This window comes from Podarcis filfolensis, assembly GCF_964270895.1.
Source record: "Podarcis filfolensis genome assembly, chromosome: 4".
Lineage (NCBI taxonomy): Eukaryota > Metazoa > Chordata > Lepidosauria > Squamata > Lacertidae > Podarcis > Podarcis filfolensis.
In genome coordinates, this window is record NC_139607.1 from 81,060,783 (window position 1) to 81,082,305 (window position 21,523).

At 43.1% G+C, this 21,523-nt stretch overlaps 1 protein-coding gene across 2 annotated transcripts in view; it reads left to right on the forward strand.

The window, feature by feature from the left end:
- LATS2 (large tumor suppressor kinase 2) overlaps positions 1 to 21,265 on the forward strand; it is a 47,083-nt gene extending 25,818 nt beyond the window's left edge. For both annotated transcript variants that reach the window (XM_083609018.1, XM_083609019.1), the window contains exons 3-8: positions 8,489 to 8,621; positions 9,359 to 10,899; positions 12,111 to 12,693; positions 14,416 to 14,598; positions 15,240 to 15,346; positions 18,220 to 21,265. In XM_083609018.1, coding sequence (XP_083465144.1) covers positions 8,489 to 8,621; positions 9,359 to 10,899; positions 12,111 to 12,693; positions 14,416 to 14,598; positions 15,240 to 15,346; positions 18,220 to 18,714 — 3,042 coding nt within the window. In that variant the 3' untranslated portion in view covers positions 18,715 to 21,265. The remainder of the gene's footprint in view (positions 1 to 8,488; positions 8,622 to 9,358; positions 10,900 to 12,110; positions 12,694 to 14,415; positions 14,599 to 15,239; positions 15,347 to 18,219) is intronic.
- Positions 21,266 to 21,523: the final 258 nt, after the last annotated feature.

Genomic DNA, 21,523 nt, shown 5'->3' on the forward strand with positions numbered 1-21,523 from the left:
CTTTTTGATTGTGAAGCAAGCCCAGGTGGAGGAAATACAGATCCCTCCCCCAATTCAAAAAAGATAAACGAAATAAATTTGCAAAGCAGCTATAGTGAATGAGTCACTGCATACAAAATTGGTTCAAAAACTTTTGAGAAACAATGAGAAAGGCAGGATAGAACAATTTCCAATATTGGGGAGGGGCACCACTGCGAGAGAAATGTTGGAGGAGATCACCGAACTACACTTGAAGGTTTTAAAAAAGCTGAATCTGTTGTTTTGAAGAAAGAGCAGCCAGCGGGGCTCAGGTTTCCTGCTGAAAACATTCACCCTGGCTGCTGTTTGCCGCTAAGGTTGCTGAGATTAGTGTGGATAGGTTCTTGAGCTATTTCCAATGCCTGATTGTGCAAAATGACCTGGAGCAAACATGAAACGTGTGTATCGGAAAGCACACAAAGAAGAGCAGATGGAGTTGCCACTTGGGAATGTGGTCAGCATACCTATTTGTTAGTTGTTTTTCAAAGTGTTTTTCTTAGAAATGTAGAGTTGGAAGGGACCCAAGGGTCATCTAGTCCAACCCCCTGAATGCAAGAATCTCCGCTAAAGCATCCATTACAGGTGGCCTTCCAACCTCTGTTTAAAAACCTCCAAGGAAGGAGAGTCCGCTTACCTCTCGTGGGAGTCTGTTCCACTGTTGAACATCTCTTACTGTCAGAAAGTTTTTCTGAATGTTTAGTCAGAATCTCCTTTCTTGTAACTTGAAGCCATTGGTTTGAGTCCTACCCTCCAGAACTGGAGAAAACAAGCATGCTCCCTCCTTCATGAGACAGCCCTTAAGATATTTGAAGGTGGCTATCATATCTCCTCTCAGTCTCCTCTTTTCCAGACTAAACATATCCAGCTCCTTCAACTGTTCCTCGTAAGGCTTGGCTTCCAGACCCTTGATCATCGTGGTTGCCCTCCTCTGCACACGTTCCAGCTTGTCAACATCCTTCTTAAATTGCAGCACCCAGAACTGGACGCAGTGTTCCAGCTGTGATCTGACCAAGGCAGAATAGGTAAAGGGACCCCTGACCATTAGGTCCAGTTGTGGCCGACTCTGGGGTTGCGGCGCTCATCTCGCTTTATTGGCCGAGGGAGCCGGCGTACAGCTTCCGGGTCATGTGGCCAGCATGTCTAAGCCACTTCTGGCGAACCAGAGCAGCGCACGGAAGCACCATTTACCTTCCCGCCAGAGTAGTACCTATTTATCTACTTGCACTTTGATGTGCTTTCGAACTGCTAGGTTGGCAGGAGTGAATAGTACTATTACTTCCCTTACTTCTGGACACTATACTTCCGTTGATGCAGCCTAGAATAGTATTAGCCAATTTTGCTGCAGCATCACACTGTTGACTTCCATGAAGCTTGTGGTCCACCAAGACCCCTAGATCCTTTTCGCATGTACTGTCAGTAAGCCATCCTATATTTGTGCATCTGGTTCTTCCTGCCTAAGTGCAGAACCTTACATTTGTCCCTATTGAAATTCATTTTGTTAGCTTGCACCCAGTTCTCCAACCTGTTACGGTCATTTTGAATTCTGATTCTGTCTTCTGCAGCATTTTACATGTAGTAAGTGCAACTAGACTTGAGTAGCACATAAATATAAATTGAATGTTAAGTTTTATAGTAAGCTGTTCACGCCGTTCCTTAATATTATCATTTCGCTGGCATACTTCTTTCCTGGTTTACAAATTGCAAGGAGAAATGCATAATACTGGGGGAAATATGAAGGCAGCCACTTTTTGTTGTCGCAGGGGTTGTGTTTCAAACAAGGGTACTATATGGTTCATTGCAGGGGATTTGCTCAGGAGCCACTCGTTCTTGGGCACAGATAATTTGCTGCTCAAGATCTGTTTTGAGTTCTTCTGTATTGCTTAGCCCAGGGGTCAGCAAACTTTTTCAGCAGGGGGCCGGTCCACTGTCCCTCAGACCTTGTGGGAAGCCCGACTATAATTTGAATAAAAAAAGAACGAATTTCTATGCCTCACAAATAACCCAGAGATGCATTTTAAATAAAAGGACACATTCTACTCATGTAAAAACAATAGGCAGGCCCCACAAATAACCCAGAGATGCATTTTAAATAAAAGGACACATTCTACTCGTGTAAAAGCACACTGATTCCTGGACCATCCGTGGGCCAGATTTAGAAGGCGATTGGGCCGGATACGACCCCTGGGCCTTAGTTTGCCTACCCATGGCTTAGCCTAAGGAATTATGGGCGAAGATTTGGTAGCAGTAATGGACTGTCTTACTGACCCTGGCTCATATGAATTGCACTGTGACTCCACAACTCCTAGTTTGTGCAACAGACTCCTAAGGATGTCTTCACAGAGATTTTTTCCCATGTCTGCAGCCTATTTCCTTGGCTACATGCTCCTGCCTAGATTCCGCTAATCGTCTTAGTCCTGTGTGCACTCTTCTCATTATCTCCCCGCTCCAGTCTCCTGCTCCTGGCTGGATATATCCTTTACATCACCTCCCACACTTTGCTGTTCCATCCACCATCTGCTGCCTTCGTTTGCCCATGTACAGTTTCCGGAGTTCGTTTGTTGGCTGCAAACCTTTCATTCCCCTTGTCAATTTTGCTTTCAGGCTTTATCGAGACAAGACTTGTTGACGATAACAGCTATGAAACATCCTCGGTCCCTTGTCCTCTTGCTCCCGCTGAGAGTACATTTAAGAGATGATGTGGTTCAGGCGTGAGTAACCTTTGGCTCTCTAGCTGTTGCTGAACTGCAACTCCTATCAGCCCTAGCAAGCATGGCCAATGACCAAGGATGATGGGACTTGTAGCCCAGCAACATCTGGAGGGACAAAAGCTGGCCACACCTGGTGTAGGGTAATGATTAAGGGTGTGAGCTGTGAGCAGCCTAAGCCACAAACTCACTAGGGATCTGAAGGCAAGAAATTGGAAGCACTCGCACGTAATCCTAAACCATGATTTAGGACTATGTAGGTGACCTTCTGTTAGTCCAAGCAACACATTGGGCTTGTATGGTCTCCCATCCGCTCTCATTTTCTTGCATGGCCAGGCAGAGGACTTCTGCTGAATTTGGTATTGCTTTTGAAGAAGTCTCAGCTTATCCTTGCATGCCAACTGGGCAATTGTGGTTTACAATAAACAATGGCTAATTGCTAAACAAGCCAACTTCAAACCATGGGTTATGAAACTAGCATTGTAAACTGCAACCCCCAGTTTATAGGTAGTGCTAAACTGTGAGCCCCTTGGAAGGTGGAAGTATAAATTCAACATAAGTCCTGGCCGCATGGGGAAAAGGAAGGGGGGAATGTGTGAACTCTGTTTTTCCTTGTGGCTTGTGGAGTCTTGTTCTCATATGTTGCTGAACCATGGTTTAACATTCAATGGAAATTGGGCCCGTCTTACTTGTTTTTCTCTATGGCGATAATAATAGGGACCACGATTAGTATAAATATTACTGAGATAATGTATGTAGAACATTCTGATGTGCTTATTATTACTAAGTATACATGTGTAAATATATGTATGTATTAGTAAATTCTACTACAGAATATTATTTGAACAATGAAAGGAACAGTTTCTCCTGGCTTTTTAAAAATATGGGAATAGTTAGCGTGACATTCAGGGGCCTTTTCAGTATTATTTATTTATATCCCCCCTCCCCAAAAAATGCTCCCCCCTTTTTATCCTCTCAACAATTATGTGAGGTAGGATAGACTATTATAGAAAATTATAAATGATTATGACTATGTGGGGGGGTTGAATTTGTTTTTATTATTGTTGTTTGTGTTTTTGTGTTTTCTATATTGTAAAGCACCCTGTGATCTTCGGATGAAGGGCATCATCATCATCATGATAATAATAATAATAATAATAATAATAATAATAATAATAATTTTATTTATTATTTATACCCCGCCCATCTGGCTGGTCCTCCCCAGCCACTCTGGGCAGCTTCCAAAAGAATATTAAAATACTGTGATACATCAAACATTAAAAGCATCCCTAAACAGGGCTGCCTTCAGATGTCTTCTAAAAGTCTGGTAGTTGTTGTTCTCTTTGACATCTGGTGGGATAATAATAGGACTATGACTGGTCCAAGGTCAACCCAGTGTGCTTCATGGCTGAGCAGTGATTTGAACCCTAATCTCCCATGTCATAGACTAACCACTACACCACATTGCCACTGTAGTACAAAATTACTTTCTAAAATCCAGAACTCCAAATGATTGTACAGTGGTATCTCGGGTTACATACACTTCAGGTTACATACGCTTCAGGTTACAGACTCCGCTAACCCAGAAATATTATCTCGGATTAAGAACTTTGCTTCAGGATGAGAACAGAAATCGTGCTCCAGCAGCGCAGCAGCAGCGGGAAGCAGTGGTGCTTCAGGTTAAGAACAGTTTCAGGTTAAGAACGGACCTCCAGAACGAATTAAGTACTTAACCCGAGATACCACTGTGTTTGTTACTTGCCCCATTGCAGTTCTGTCTTTAAAGCTAGCGCACATTAATTACGTGATCTGGCTAAGCAGCTCACAGTGATAGGAATATCTTAAGAAGAATATGGATCAATTATAATGCATTCAGGTCAGCTATCCTGAAGAGTGTACAGCCCTGTTTAAAATATTCCTAGAGGAAATATTAAAGATAGAAATTTCCTATTTAAGGTGCTTATTATTGCTTTGCCCAAAGGTGCTGTTATACACAATGGTGAGATGAACTGGAAGACTTCACTGCTTTGTAACTTGAAATCGTTTGAAGGTACCAGGTGCGTTTCCATTCCTTTTCTGAAGCAAAGCCCAATTTGGGCTTGGCCCAGAGACGGATGGGAAACTTGTCTCAGAACCCCTATAAATTTCTCTGGCCTCCTTGGAAAGGTGGTTGGATGCAAGCATATATAAATGAGTAGAACACTGTTCCTTTTTGTGCGTAAAATGTAGCTGCATCATTAATATAAAGTATGTCACAAGTGTGGGGAGTTATTTGCCATACTATATTTGTATAAGGGCTGTAACTGACGCCAGAAGGCAGGCCTGCAATTCTTAAACGTGCTTGTTTTTCTGAGGGCAGTTAGTCCAGTGACTTGTAACTTTTGATCTGTACTCACAGCTGAGGGATTTCTTCACACCCAGCTTGACAGAATTATTCTCCTTGAATCCTGGGAGGATTTGTAAACAGCACAGGGGTTTTTTGTTTTGTTTTGCTTTTTTCTGCACATACCCTAGATTTTTCTTGGAAGCAACAGGAAGGGAATGACTAGAACCTAGTCACTTCTAAATTAGTGCCTGCGGTACTGAAATAGTTGGCATATTGGGTGGTACTTTTTATAAATGTAATGTCAGCCAAATGAATGTTTGGCTAACGCGTGCGTGTGGTAAAATTAGCAAAATGCATCACTGATGCTAATGAAGGGAATAACCTCATTGCCACAGTTCATTGAAAGTGCCATCCGGACAGATTACTTGCCCTGAACATTGAGGTCAAGGAGTTGCTATTGAAAGCGTGTGAGACTGTGTGTGTGTGTGTGTGTGTGTGAGAGAGAGAGAGAGAGAGAGAGAGACAGACAGACAGACAGACAGACAGACAGACAGACAGACAGATGGGTCTGGCAGGGCCCCTCCATCAGTTCTACTTGAAAGGCCAGCAACATTTCCTTAAAATGTTTTAATTCCAGCTGATCATTATAAGGATTCTGTAATGGTGCCTTTTTCTTTCTCCTCCCTCCTAATACCATTTCCTTTTGTGTTGTATCCTTAAACCTTAGTATATGACTGCCTCATCACTGACATTTGTAAGCTACTCTGAGAATATTTTTTTCGTTGAAGAGCGGAATAACAATGCTTTTAATTAATAAATGACTTCTATTTGTGATACAGTACTATTACAGTCTTAACAGCTGAGCACATGAAGAATGTTTCTAGATGAGAACAAGTAGGACATTGATAAGACCTATAAAAAATGACTGCTTTTAATAGTACATCATTATATCTGAGACTTCAAAAAAAGAAAGTGTATCAGAAATTGCTGTTTTATTTCAAAAGCTCAAACACACACACAAAATGCCTTATGTGCTCCTTGCTTGAGCTTCATTTTATGCATATCTTACTTAACTGGAAAAACTAAATCCGGCATTGTTGTCTTACATCCACTTATAGGACTTATCAACAAAACTGGCTTTTCAACTTGCGTGTAGTGAAAGAGTCATATGAAAATGTCTCCCCCTTCCCTCCCCCACTCTGGGAAATTTGCAAATTTGCTCCGGTGGCTACCAAGTTTTCTAAAAAAATATGTTTTTACCTGTGGTTACAAGATCATTCACACTAAAACATTTAAGCACCTCTCAGTAACTAGCAAGATTCTTATCGCTGCGTTTCTCTATTGTGGCAAGTATATTCAATTGTGTGCAAGTGGAAACATTTAGTATTTTCTAAAGGGCTTCGAACTTGAGGCAACTAGGTTCCTTTGACTCATAACTCCCTTACAGAATAAGCACTAACATTGGACCAGTTCAGAGCAAATAGCGTGTTTTGTGCTAGTTCAGCTTTATTGCTGTGTCTGAATTCACCTTGTGTTTACACTAGAGCCATGAAGTTCAGAGTACGAAAGAAGGCTCTCCGTAATGGAGTGGAGGTTATTTTTAGGGTGGGGGAGTCATGTTTTGTGTGTACGGCGGGTTGGTTAGCCAGGAAGCAAACTGCTGACACATATTCCCTCCATCCCAAGCTGCCACAGTCCAAACAGAAGAACCCAACTGGCATCAAAGACGGCTGTTGGATTATGTAATGTTTGCTTTCCCATATGGAATGATCAAACATGTTTTTGAGGTGTACGTACTGCTTAGAACACTATGATAGAAAGGGAGAATAGGAATTAAATGAATAAAAATGTTGAGGGCAGAGGGACACATTTGCAGTTTCTCATTTGCCTTCGTTTTGCAGCTCGACATAGTGAAGCAGATTCAGCCTCAAGGAAAAGGTTGAGAGAGGGGGAAATTGGGGCATATATAAGCCCGAACCTCCTGACTGCTGAATATACCTTCAACACTGTCCATTCAATGTGCATCTTCAAAACATGAGGGGATTACTAAAGTCTAGGCTTAATTTATACTAGGCTTGCCACAAGGAATACTGGAAGGAACGGTTTCTTTGACTGTGTTGGGACAAAGTCAGTAATATAAATATATATATACTTTTGTTTAAACAGTTTTACTGGCTCACGAGAACTTTCTAAGTGATTTCCATCCAGGGAACTACAGGACGAAGTTTTGTTTGTTTATTTTGATTTATTTATAAGAGTATGAACCACCAACTCATTAAAAAAAATGGCAGTGTACATAAAGGAAACCATAATTTCAGAGTGGTGGAAAACATTTCACACTAGTAGAACATCCAAGAACATAGGAAGAGCCTGGTGGATCAGATCAATGGCCTGTTTTCATGGTGGACAACCAGGTGCTCTGGGAAACCAGGGAGCAGGACATGAGGACAATAGCACTCTTCCCTCCTGTGGTTTTCAGCAACTGGTGTTCAGCAGCATTGCTGGCCTCCAACTGTGGTGGCAGAGCATAGCTTTCATGGCTAGCAGCCATTGATAGTCCTGCCCTCCACGAATTTGTCTAATCCTGTTTCCAAGCTTGTCCAAGTTGGTCACTGCCTCCTGGGGAGAAGCGAGTTCCATAGCTTGATCATGCGCTGCATGAAGCAGTGCTTTCTTTTATCGGTCCTAAATCTCCCAACATTTAGCTTCAATTGGATTTCCACAAGCGCTAGAGTTAGGAAAGAGATAGAAGAACTTCTCTGTCCACTTGCTCCATGCCGTGCATGCCATGTGCTCATTGTTTCTAGAGCGCCAAAACATAGTTTTATTATTTCTAAGGTGCCTGATACTGCTAATATAAAACCGTAGAATTGGAAGGGACCCTGGGGTTCTTCTAATCCAACCCCCCCGATAGCAAAAACTTCATTGCTTTGGGGCGGAATACTCAGCCCAGTTTTGGTTAACGTACTTCAAACCTTTAGGTTAATTGCTGGTTATGCAGCAGGATTTTTAAAAACGTTATTTTTCATGCAAGTACTTATAGAAAGGTGATGCCCTCTTAGAAAAGGTCACCCTGCAGTGTCTGTTGCAACATGTTAATGCTTCTGAAACTGGGGGAAGCCCACAGCTTAGCAGTAGAGCATCACATTTGCCAGCAGGAGGTGTAAGGTTTGGTCCCTGGTGTCTCTAGACCTATGAAAAACCCTGGAGACAATACTGACCTAAATGGACCACCATTCTGACTCAGTATAAGGCAGCTTCCTATGTTCCTAAAGTAGCATGTTTGTTTTTTCTTCAAAGCCATAGTTCTGTAGTTACATCAATGATTTAATCAGTAAATGGACTGAAATTCATATGGCTGTTTAGCTTCAATGGTGTTATGCCATCGGATTGTTGACTTGGGCCTTCATTTGTGTTTCTGTATATCTGTTTTGTCTAGGAGATGGCTGTGAGAGCCCTAAAACAAACTGGCAGTAGAAGCATTGAAGCAGCTTTGGAATACATTAGCAAGATGGGATACTTGGATCCCAGAAATGAACAAATAGTCCGGGTAATTAAACAAACATCTTCGGGTAAGTGTGGGTGCTCTCTCCATTTCATTCCTAAGCTTTCACCTGGTTTGATGATGTGTGGAATATGAAAGCAACTTGGTAGCTGTCTTGACCCTGTTAAGTGTGGTTTCTCAAGGCATAAAATAATCATTGACCTGTGGACTGTGTGGCAATATATACTTCAAGTTTCATTCCCAATCTGCTAAAGTTTGATGCAACCAGATAGAAGCCTTGCAACAATTTCATTGTATTTTGCTGTTGAAGGGTTTGAAATGGGAGTTTGCAAGGAAATATTGAATGTGAGAATTTTGCCTTGTTGTCAGTACAAAAAGAAAAGAAATTGTATTTTACCATAAGTATGGATGCACTCGTATCCTCATCCTGAAGAATCATGTAGCATTTCACTCTTGCTCCTCCTTCCATTTCCTCATTTCTGGTTCAGTGCAAATGCAAAGGTAAACTTAGCCAAGAAACACATTTGAATTTACTAGGAAGAACAGTTTGACCTTTTAGTTTCAAAACTGTTTCATCATTTGCATTGCAGTGTTGTACAGAGCTGAGTTTGTGTTGTTTTAACCGATGACAGTGGGGGTGGGGGTTGTCCTTGTTCACAGATCTGAAACCTTTTTGTGAGAAGTAGTCTTAGAAATTCTATGAAATGATGAATTAAGTGTTATGTGCGTACGCAGGAATAAGTCTATTCACCTGAATGGTTTCCTAACACTACCCAACCCATTATCTTTCTCTCCCCACTACAGGAAAGGGTATCATGCCAAACAACATAAGCCGCAGGCCAAGTTTTGAAGGGTCCAGCGAATCTTTCCCACCCTACCACCAGGTTAGCAACCCGGGCTATGAAGGTGCAGGCTTTGGGGCAGAAGCTGCTAACATGCTGGGTGACGTTCCCAGGCCATACATGGACTACTTGCTCTCTGCTTCTCAGTCTGCAACCATGAACTCTCCAGTACAAAGGCCTGCCAGCTTAGGCTCCCACAACACGCCTGTCAGTCACCAGCAGAAAGCCTACCCTGCAAACATGGATGCCCCAGTGATCAACTACCCGGTGGCTGGCCACAGCAGCCAAGCCTTGCAGCTTGGTTCAAACAGCCCTCATTACGGCAGGCAGCCCATGATGGTGCAAGGGGAGGCTCAGGCTCTCGGCTATGGGATTCAGAGGAGCCATTCTTTCCAGAACAAGTTGCAGCAGGAGGGAGGGTATCCAAGCCTTCTGAACAAAGGAACGGTTGTTCAGAATAACTCCGGCCACGGGTTCAATCAAGCGCCAGGCGGTCTGTATATGCCGCACTCCCATCACAAGCAACCCATCCCCTCCTCCCACCCGATGCACGTGATCGCCAGAGGCCCAGCGTATACGAACGAATTTTCAGACAGCCCACCGCAGGGCCTGCTGACGCCATCCAGAAACAGTCTGAACATGGACCTGTATGATATGAACAACCCTCAAGTTCAGCAGTGGCAGACAACCTCTTCGTCGTCGTCGTCGTCGTCGTCCCGCCGCGACTCGTTGCAGAACCCATCCCTGGAAGCATCGGTTCGGCAGCACGTGCCCTTCAGGCCTGAGGGCTGCGTCCCAAGCAGAACCAATTCTTTCAACAGCCACCAGCAACAGATGCCGATATCCATGAGGCAGACTTCTCCAGGCAAAGCTGAGGCCTCCATTACTTCTCCAAACACCATCACGGCCGTCACATCTGCTCATATTCTACAGCCAGTGAAGAGCACAAGGGTGATGAGGCCTGAGCCTCAGACTGCAGTAGGCCCCGCTCATCCTGGCTGGCTGGCTGCGCAGTCTTCGGCTGTGGATGGCTTAGGAATGGCCGAACAGCACCCCCTTCCTGTTGGAGGAGCTAATGCCTACCAGCTAGATGTGGACTATAGCAATCAGGAGCTGAGGTGCCCTCCGCCTCCTTATCCGAAGCATTTGCTGCTGCCCAGTAGTTCCGAGCAGTTTGATATGAACTGCTTACGTACAGGGATCGAGCAGACCCTTCGGGGTGTCCCCAGCTCATCAGGAAACAAAGCTGAGGAAAATGGGGAAAGAAACGACAAAATCAAGTCGGCCAAAGCGGAAAAGCCAGGCAAGGATAAGAAACAGATCCAGACGTCCCCAGTGCCGGTGCGGAAGAACGGCAGAGACGAAGAGAAAAGAGAGTCACGTATTAAAAGCTACTCGCCGTTTGCCTTTAAATTCTACATGGAGCAGCATGTGGAGAACGTCATAAAGACCTACCAGCAGAAAATTAATCGCCGGCTGCAGCTGGAGCAAGAAATGGCCAAGGTAATTTGTGTGTTTGTGCTTTTGTTTTTTCTGAAAGGTAATAAGACTGGGATAACGTAGCAGACCTCTGTATTCAATACAGCATAGATATGCAAGTCTCTCACACTTCCTGATACATCACAATTTCATCCAACCCCCTACAGAGATATTTTCTGACACTCAGGACCATTGATTTAGTGCTGGGTGTCATTTGTGCTTCTTCCACACCCAGTTTTTCCCCCCAATACAGAGGAAGGAGCAGAAAGCCAAGCCACACTGCCCCTGATATAAAGGGGAATAGACAAACAACACATGGAAGATAAGGCTGTCAATGACTCATAGAATTGGTAGACTCCTCTTCATGTTGGCTCTATGGAAGCTGTGTTATCAAAGGCAGCAGACCTCTAAATTCCTGTGGTTGGAGTATAGCAGTGCGAGAGGGCTGTTTGTAATATTCTGCTTGGAGGCTTCCCATAGGCATCTGGTTGGCCAGTGTTGAAACTAGGATGCTAGAATTCTTATGACTTTAGCTTGATTCCTCTTATGGGCAGTGGTGGAGGAAGGGGGGTATGAGGGGTGTGGTCCACCCTGGGTGTCATCACTGAAGGGGGATGACAAAATAACTTTTTAGGAGTGACATGGTGGCTTAGGCGCCTGCAGGTTCTGCGCTGCCTGAAACGGCATTGTGGGATTTGCATCTGCCTACTACCTCTCCCTCAGCTGCCCTACAGCTGAGGGGGAGGCGGTGGAGAGGCTTCAGGCGTAGACGAGGCTCACCCCGCCCCCGGTTGCAGGACATGCCCCCGCACCAGGCACCTGAGCAGCTAGCTACGCCACTGCTTATGGGTCCTCTTATGGTTTAATGACCAGTGGAATCCCTTTGACTTATGAAATTTTATCAGGGATTTCCCTCAGATTTTCCAAGGTTACCTTCCTTGCCATGTGGGCTAGTGAAATGCAGTGAGGAATTAGATAGTTGCGGTGATTATTTTTGAGCCAGATTTTAACCTTAGAAGCATGAACTGAAAATAACAAAGTAATAGAATGAATGCAACCTGCATGTACTGCTTTTAGATATTTAGAGGGTGAGATGGAACAAAAACAGACTGAGCTTTAGTTCCACATTTTTCGTAACTGATGTGATTGTACAGCTTTTCCGGCAATTTTGTGTTTGTGTGTGATGATCCTGACTCCCTTGATTTTTCTCTCCCTACCTCATAATCTTAACCCAGGCTGGCCTTTGTGAAACAGAACAAGAGCAGATGAGGAAAATTCTCTACCAAAAGGAGTCCAACTACAACAGGCTCAAGAGAGCCAAAATGGACAAATCCATGTTTGTAAAAATCAAGACTCTGGGTATCGGTGCTTTTGGGGAAGTCTGCCTTGCCTGCAAAGTGGACACCCACGCCCTGTACGCCATGAAAACCCTGAGGAAGAAAGACGTGCTGAACCGTAACCAAGTTGCCCATGTCAAGGCCGAAAGGGATATCCTTGCAGAGGCAGACAATGAGTGGGTGGTTAAGCTCTACTACTCCTTCCAGGACAAGGAGAACCTGTATTTTGTGATGGACTACATCCCCGGCGGAGACATGATGAGCCTGCTCATCCGGATGGAAGTCTTTCCAGAAAAGCTAGCTCGGTTTTACATTGCTGAACTCACGCTGGCCATAGAGAGCGTGCACAAAATGGGGTTTATCCATAGAGACATCAAGCCTGATAACATTCTGATTGATCTCGATGGACACATCAAACTGACCGACTTTGGCCTCTGCACTGGATTCAGGTGGACACACAACTCGAAATATTACCAGAAAGGTACTGGGCTTGGGGGCAAGGAGATAGCTTCGAAATGTGCCATAGTTGTTGTTACTATGACTTCAGCATATGTATGCATCCTCCCCTTCAGAAAAAACCCCAGAGTGGCTTATAGCACAAACTCAAAAATACAATAAACACATTAAAAAAAACATGAGAAAGGTGGGGGTTGAGGAGGTGTTTGAAGAAGGTGAGAGAGGTGATGTCACCCATTTGTTCTAAGAGGCAGCTCCAAAGGGGCAATAAGGGAGATGGAGGAGTGACGGTCATGGGCAGGGGATGCATGGGGGATATAAGAGCAGAGATAAGGGCAGGCAAGGCTAAGGAGAGCTTTAAAGGGGAAGACAAGGAATTTGTACTGGACCAGGAACAGAAAGAGAAAAAAGTGAATGACTTTAGTGACAGATTTTGGGATGGAGATGAGGGAGCCAAGGTGTGACCATGTAAAATCAGAGAGATAGTAGCAGTAGCCGACGCCAGCCTATTTACAAACACAGATGTTTTAAATAAATGCACAATAGACATATGATCCACATAACATATAGGGCTCCTCCAGACAACCTGTTCATTGGGCATTCATTTTAGAATACAGGTGGTATTCAGCTAAATATTCCCATCAGTGCAAATATTACTGCTAGCACAATGGGATTTTCCCACCCGCCTCCTCCTTCCCTCGCACTTGTCCTACCCTGCAAAACCTGCTCTGAAAAGTTGAGCCAGCAGAACAGAATTGGGGGCACATGGAGGGAGCAGAGGAGAGGAAAGGTGTCATTGCACAAGGAGAAAATCCTGCACTGACAGAACTAGTGACTTAGTGCTAAATGGAATACAACACTGTCCAGTCTCTACTGAGCATTCATTCCAGTTTGTTTGTGAGGATGTTAAACGGCAATGAGCATTCATCCTGATTTACTCGGATGGTGGTCTTCCCGTTTTTCAGATGTTCATCCCACACTTTTCACTACGTTTCCCTGTTGCTTTTTAAATTGCAAAGAGTCTGTTGTTGTTTTAAGTGGATTTGTTGCGTCAGGGCAACAGAGCACTATAAAGGACCATTAGGTCTAGTCGTGGCCAACTCTGGGCTTGCGGTGCTCATCTTGCTTTATTGGCCGAGGGAGCCGGTGTACAGCTTCCAGGTCATGTGGCCAGCATGACTAAGCCGCTTCTGGCGAATCAGAGCAGCACACAAAAACGCCGTTTACCTTCCCGCTGGAAGGTATTTATCCACTTGCACTTTGACATGCTTTCGAACTGCTAGGTTGGCAGGAGCTGGGACCGAGCAACGGGAGCTCACCCTGTCGCGAGGATTCGAACCGCCAACCTTCTGATTGGCAAGTCCTAGGCTCAATGGTTTAACCCACAGCGCCACCCGGTCCCTAACAGAGCACTATAGTCTGCTGTAATTGAAGAAAAATACTGACAACTCGGAGGTGAATGTAGTCACCGTTTGCGGTTGCTTCTGAGTCCCCAGAGCCAGATTTTTATCTTTGAGTAAGCAGCTATCTGTTGTCTCCTGAACCTTTTTTAAACACTCTATTCATTTTTAAGATGTTACATGTTAGGGGAAGGGGTGAAATGCAAACAGAAATTGCAAGCCAAATTAAATTGCAAAGTTTGCAGTTCAGAGGAAAGCATAGTGAATCGTGCTTGTTTTGTTTCTTGGGAGAGCTTTTGTTGATCTTTCCATGTAATTTCCTATTTTCTTTCCCCATCTTTTGAAAGGGAGCCACATCAGGCAGGACAGCATGGAGCCAAGCGACCTTTGGGATGATGTGTCCAACTGTAGATGTGGAGACAGGTTGAAGACCTTGGAGCAGAGAGCTAAAAAGCAACATCAGAGATGTTTAGCCCACTCATTAGTTGGAACACCCAATTATATCGCACCTGAAGTTCTCCTTCGTAAAGGTAGGTGGTTTATTTGTTTAAAGTGTTTCTAGCTCACCCTTCATCACAAGCGCTCAGTATTCTATACCGCAGTACAGTCAAACCTCGGATCCCAAACGCCTCCGTTTTGGAACATTTCGGCTCCCAAACAACGAAAACCAGAAGTAAATGCTCCGGTTTTCTAACGTTTTTCGGAAGCCAAAAGTCCGACACGGCTTCCGCTTGAGTGCAGGAGCTCCTGCAACCAATTGGAAGCCATGCCTTGGTTGTTGAACATTTCGGAAGCCAAACGGACTTCAGAACGGATTACATTCGACAACCAAGGTTTGACCTGTATATACGTTTTATACAAAAAGTTCAGGCATCTCAGTACAGAATTCCATATTCTCTGAGGCTTGCTATAATCTTCATAGTGCAGTGAATAAAATACTCTGAGCACTTTTGAATATCCACTTTGCTTTCAGAGGCAGGATCCAGGTCAGCAATCACAAGGCACATAAAGCAGATTTTTCAATAGTTTAGGCTTTTGCCACAGTTCATTCTTCTGAGATGAAGTTACGAACCTTTAAGTGGCAAGGTTATTGATAAAATTGAAAATAAAATCTGACTTGCGTCTTTGAAAACACAGCAGATAACACATTGTTTTCCTGATTGCCTTTCAGGATACACTCAGCTATGTGACTGGTGGAGTGTTGGTGTGATTCTCTTTGAGATGTTGGTTGGGCAGCCTCCGTTTCTGGCTGCCTCTCCCACAGAAACCCAGCTGAAGGTAAATTCACTCCCAATTAATATTGTTAAAAATTAATGGTGTTGCTCTGTGGGGGTCCCCCCCCCCTTTTTTCTCAATTTTTCTTCAAATAATAAATCAATCCTGAATTTTTTTGTTAGGCAACAATCCAATTTGGGTAAGGCATGGGTGTTATTATTTATTTATTTGTGAATATTCTACATATATATATTTAAGGCAGTTTACAGACGTATCCTCAAAATCATCTAAAACTAAATTTAAAAATAATATAACAACCAAGGATAGGTTTAAAAACAACACGGAATGAACACCTAAGCCAGGCCTCCCCAAACTCGGCCCTCCAGATGTTTTGGGACTACAACTCCCATCATCCCTAGCTAACAGGACCAGGGGTCAGGGATGATGAGAATTGTAGTCCCAAAACACCTGGAGGGCCGAGTTTGGGGAGGCCTGACCTAAGCAAATATAGAATCGTAGAATCACAGAGTTGGAAGGGACCATGAGGGTCATCTACTCCTGCCTCCTGCAATGCAGAAATATTTTGCTCCACATGGGGCTCAAACCCGTGATCCTGAGATTAAGAGTCTCATGCTTTCCTGACGGAGCTGTCCACAACATGAGATGAGCTTGTTGGTTTGGGCCAATGGCCCATCTAGTACTAATTATCTTTTGTACAAAATGAGGCCATGGACTGCTCTAGACAATAAGCATGTTTATTAAGCATTCATCCTGATTTGCTTTCACAAAGCTTTCCAGGAGGTTAGAATGTGCCCAGTCTTTATTGTGCATTTGATTTATTTAAATCCTTTCTGTACCAGTTTATATGTCAACAAAAATCTTAAACACTATTTTAAAGACATCAAATAGAACATTCCAAAGTATCAAAACCAAAACGTTACAGGTTAACTTCATGCTGCTTTAAACATGTACTTTGCACTTGATTTAAATATTATCTTACACATAAAGATATTACTAATAAAAATCACAGAAATACAACTCTTCATACTCAGCATAGTTGGCAGTTGAACAAAATAACTGAAATATACCCTTAGTGATCTTCCACATACAGGCCTCGTATGTGTGGTGTGGTGTGAGCCAGTGTGGTGTAGTGGTTAAGAGCGGTAGATTCATAATCTGGGGAACCGGGTTTGCGTCTCCGCTCCTCCACATGCAGCTGCTGGGTGACCTTGGGCCAGTCACACTTCTTTGAAGTCTCTCAGCCCCACTCACCTCACAGAGTGTTTGTTGTGGGGGAGGAAGGGAAAGGAGAATGTTAGCCGCTTTGAGACTCCTTCCGGTAGTGATAAAGCAGGATATCAAATCCAAACTCCTCCTCCTCCTCCTCCTCTTCTTCTTCTTCTTCTTCTTCTTCTTCTTCTTCTTCTTCTTCTTCTTCTTCTCAGGCATCCCTACACCAACCCTACAGATAACACAGCTAATCCCTAATGAAACGTTTTTCACAAAGAGAACTTCCGGCTTCCCAAAAAAAAGTAATCTAGCAGCATTAAGCACAACTTAAACCAATTCATTCACCCACCTCCACCTAGGGTAATACACTATTATACAAACGGTACTGGAGTGGCGTCCCTAAGACGGTTGGGTGGCTCCTTGTATGCCTCCTTCTGATAACTCCTGCAGCCAAGCTGGTGCCAAAAGTATTGCTCTGCTTTCCTTTGGACCACGCCAGCGAGGCTGAGAGAGGGGCACCCCAGGACCACCATACACACTGCCCAGGCTGGCACGCCGGGGAGGTTGCTTCAATGCCGCAAACCCAGTGGTTTGCCTTCACTCCATTAGCTTTTGAGTTGGATGGATGCCCACAGCATTACTCCCTTCCTATCTCCCAATCAGGTATGGCTATACTGACTTACTCTATACCGGTTCAGTCTGGTATTAAGCAGTCTTGAAACACACAAAAGCACAGTGCCAGTAGCCACCCAATAATGTATCACTCACTTTATTCAAATGGATAATAAATTCCCAAAGGGGTAATTCCCTTTAGCGTCAACCACTTGTGGATTTCCACTCTCCTCTTCCTCTGGAATTGGCAAACATGTCCTGGCTAGCAGGGCAACCAGGAACAGGGTGGGCAGATAGGTGGAGGACGTTCTACAAACAGGTTACATGGCAATGAGCATTCAACCTGAGTTACTTGCATAGCAGTTCTCTTGTCCATACATTTTACCACCATTTTCCTAACTGAAAAAGTCTGGGGCGTGTTTTTTTAGCGGATTTGTTGTGCCAGGCAACAGAGCAATTTAACCCATTTTAATTGTACAAAACTAAACTTCTAGTATGCTTTAGAATGCCGCCTGCAAAATATTGAGAGTCTGAGGCTGACCAATGACACAGTTTGAAGGAATTTGCCATGGGTGGAAAGGCCCTTTATCCTTCATAGAATCAAATCTATAGGACAACAGTAATACTATAAAAAAGCCATAGATATCCAAAATTCCTAACAGAGCCAGTACTAAAAATCATTATTAGAATGATTAGATTGTATTTCTAATATAAAGTTCATTTTAGGCTTCTCTGTAAATAACATTGATCACATTTCCTTCTAAATTAAATGAATTTGTTAAATATTTCCTTCTTCGTATTGCCACTCCTTAGCATCTAACCAAGTGATATCCATCTGTAGATATCAGTGATTTAAGAGTTCTTGAGAGGGTGGGTGGAACCTTTGGGGAATTTTTAGCTTGAGGATACTTCTGGATTGAGGCTCAGGTGGCCTCAGTGGCACGGAATGCCTTCCATCAGCTTCAACTGGTGGCCCAGTTGCGCCTCTATCTGGACCAGGATAGCCTAACTTCTGTCCTGTTTTATGTCTAGAAGGCTTGCCTTTCAGGAGGAATGCTACTGGATGCTAACCATCTATATTCACTACTCTTCAGGTGATAAATTGGGAGAACACACTGCACATCCCCTCCCAGATCAAGCTGAGCCCCGAAGCAAGTGACCTTATCACAAAACTGTGCTGTGCTGCCGAAGAGAGGCTCGGGAGAAATGGAGCAGACGACCTCAAGGTTCACCCTTTCTTTGACTCCATGGACTTCTCCACCGATATCCGCAGGCAGGCAGCTCCCTACGTCCCAAAGATCAGCCATCCAATGGACACCTCAAATTTTGATCCCGTTGAGGAAGAAGGCCCTTGGGATGACGCTAGTGAGGACAGCACCAGGGCATGGGACCCGCAGACTTCCTCCAGCGGCAAACACACGGAACATGCCTTCTATGAGTTCACTTTCCGAAGGTTCTTTGACGACAATGGATACCCGTTCAGATACCCAAAGCCTTCTGGAATAGAAGTGAGCCAGTCAGAGAATTCTGATACAGAAAGCAAAGATGGGCTGGATCAGGCAGGAGCCTGTCAACCCGTATATGTGTAAATTATTGTACAGAGTTCTACAAAATTAACCCCTTTATCCATAACTTCCATCTGAGCCTGCAGATAGAAGGACTTGCAGACCAGGTCCTAAATGCAAGCTGGTTTTGAGTTTAGGCTGTTTAGGACTGTAAATAGCTATGTTAATGAGTGCACTTGAAATCCAGATTTTCAGCATCGATTTCCAAGGACAGGCGTGTTCTTAAGCCAAGTTTTCCTTCTGGGTCAGCGTTGCCCACTCTGAGCATTTACAAGCTTCCACAGTGTTGTGCTGTTTTATTTTATTTTCAAGTGAGCAGAGAGCACTTATTTTTGTTTATAGCAGGGTTCTGTTTATCCTACTAAATTATAGGGATTAATTCAGACAAATCATGCTGCTGTTCTTCTTTTCTACATTTTTTTTTAATGTCCATCGCACTTATGTCACATTTTTAGGAAAATAAGTAAGACTGAAGAACGTGTGATTAAAGGTCTCTGTGCAATAATGTTTTAATAAGAGAAGAAAAAGTCTGCTGTTGTCCTACATTTACCAGTGCCATTTTTATTCACACCATAATAATCTATATGTACTTTCAGTATCCTGACATCATTTTTGAAGCTGCTTTATTTCCCTTTTTTTGATTTTTTTAATTTTAATTTAGTGTAATCAAAGTGTGAGCAAGTGGCAATCGAAGAGTGGTTTCAGTGACTGGATTTGTGTAGAATGTTGCATGGAGCTGTGATTATGTTGTTTCTTCTGTTTTGAAATGACCTATTTCTTGCCATTCACAGGCAGGTCCTGTGTGTGTACTTGTACTGAGGATCTCAGTGACCCTCGGGACTTGTGTGCTGATAATGTATTGTGTGGATGGTTTTGACTCCTTATTATGACTGTGTGTTCTGTAAAAACAAATTACAAAGCTCTAATTCAGGTTAGGGGTTGGTGGTGTGTACAGGGGAAGAGAGAGAGAGGTTAGTAGCAGTTGATTATCTTGTTTCTTAAAATTTCTCCCAAAGATGGGTAACTAGCAAAACAGTTGCTTTGGAAATAAATTTGTGGCCAAAATCTAACTGTTTGATGGCCCACTCACCTACCACATGGTATGCAGTGTTCAGTTGTTTGAAACTTGCCATATAGTATTCATTTATCTTATCATTTAGTGTCTATATGGGGGGAAATATATAGAGGAGAATTCTTTGTGCCTTAAATTTGATTTGTGGGCCTTACTTATCCTTAAAACTGATAAGGACTCTTCAGAGCAGTAATGTTAAAGGTAATTCAGTGACAATGCCTTTCTTTCTGGGATATGTTGAATCTATGGAGCTGCCTTTATACCAAGTTGTTTCCTCAACACCCTAGCCAGTATTGTCTCCTCTGGCAGACAGTCTCTCAGGCAGAATTCTTCCAAGCCCAGTTAACCTGAGACCATTTTACTGGGAGGCACTGGGGATTTAACGTGGAACTATATACATGCAAAACATAAATTTTGCCATTGAGATATAGACCCTCTCCAGGTGCATCTTTTCTTTGTTGCGGCTGTATCTTATGGTGGAAAACCAATCACAGTATATATAGCAATCCCCGAAACCATAGATACACATTGGCCTCTCTAGCTGCTTCTCTGTGATCACTTGGAGGACCAGAAATGGCTTACATGATGAAAGCGTGCAGTCCTTTATCAAGATCGCATTGAGGCAACAATGGCTGGCACTTTCAGAGCTGCCAGGAATTGTGAACTCTTCTTTCCTATTTAAATAGGCCTATTCTAACCATATATACACAGAAATGAATATATTTGGGGTAGCAGCCTTAGTTGTCTTAAGTGACGTTCCCAAATGCTGGCCCCGATTATACCTGGTCTGTTATATTGTTATATATCTATGATGGACTATACTAACCCTGCATCTCTATCAAAATGCAAGCGTACGTTAAAATATTTTCTAAAAATTGTTTAAAATAATGCATTTTATTAGTTATGTTAACGTAAGGATTATTCAAAATGATAATGGAATACTAAAAATAAGTAAGCCATAAATATCTTCATTTATATTATATATATATACCTAAATCAGATTAGTTTAACAGTCCTATTTTAAAATAATTCATTGCAATAACATTTGAGGGCAATATTCCACTGTGTTCTTGCTTTTTATGTTAAGCTTTTGAATCTGAAGCTGCGTTTTCCCCCACTCCCATGTTATTCCAAATATTCCTCCTTAACATTTTAGCCTATCATATCCTACCCATTGTCTAGATATCTAAAGCAACAGCACCTGTAAATCCATCAGGCTAAACTAAACAAAATGATTGTGTATTTGTTTACATTTGTATGAAAGGAGTGTTCTGAGGTATGCAGTGCTTGTGTTGTGGCAGTTTATGAAAGATTTCAGTATTACTACTTTTTATATAATAATGCCATGTTTTTTATATATATTTACAACTATCTGACATTCTTTCATGTGGTAGGTTCTTCCTCAGGAACTCAGTTTAACTGTTATTTATTTATCATTTGCCTTTCGAAAGCTTCCGCTGGCACAATTTATTATTATTAAAAAAAAAAAAAAACGAATCAAAATCACAGGATGTATCTTGTGTGTGTTCTTTTAGCTTATTATAGTGGTTCTTAATTAGCGAAGTACTGCAAACGCCCTTTTTTTGAAAGCCAAGCCATGGACCCGCTAGTTTTGTGACACTGTAATTCAGTTTTACTAGCAAACCAGAGGTTAAACTAACTTTTTCCAGCCCCGGGGGGAGCTCAGGGAGTGTTCATGTAACACACCTGCAGCCGTCACACTAACATGTTGCGACACACAGTTTGGAAAGCTCTGCCATA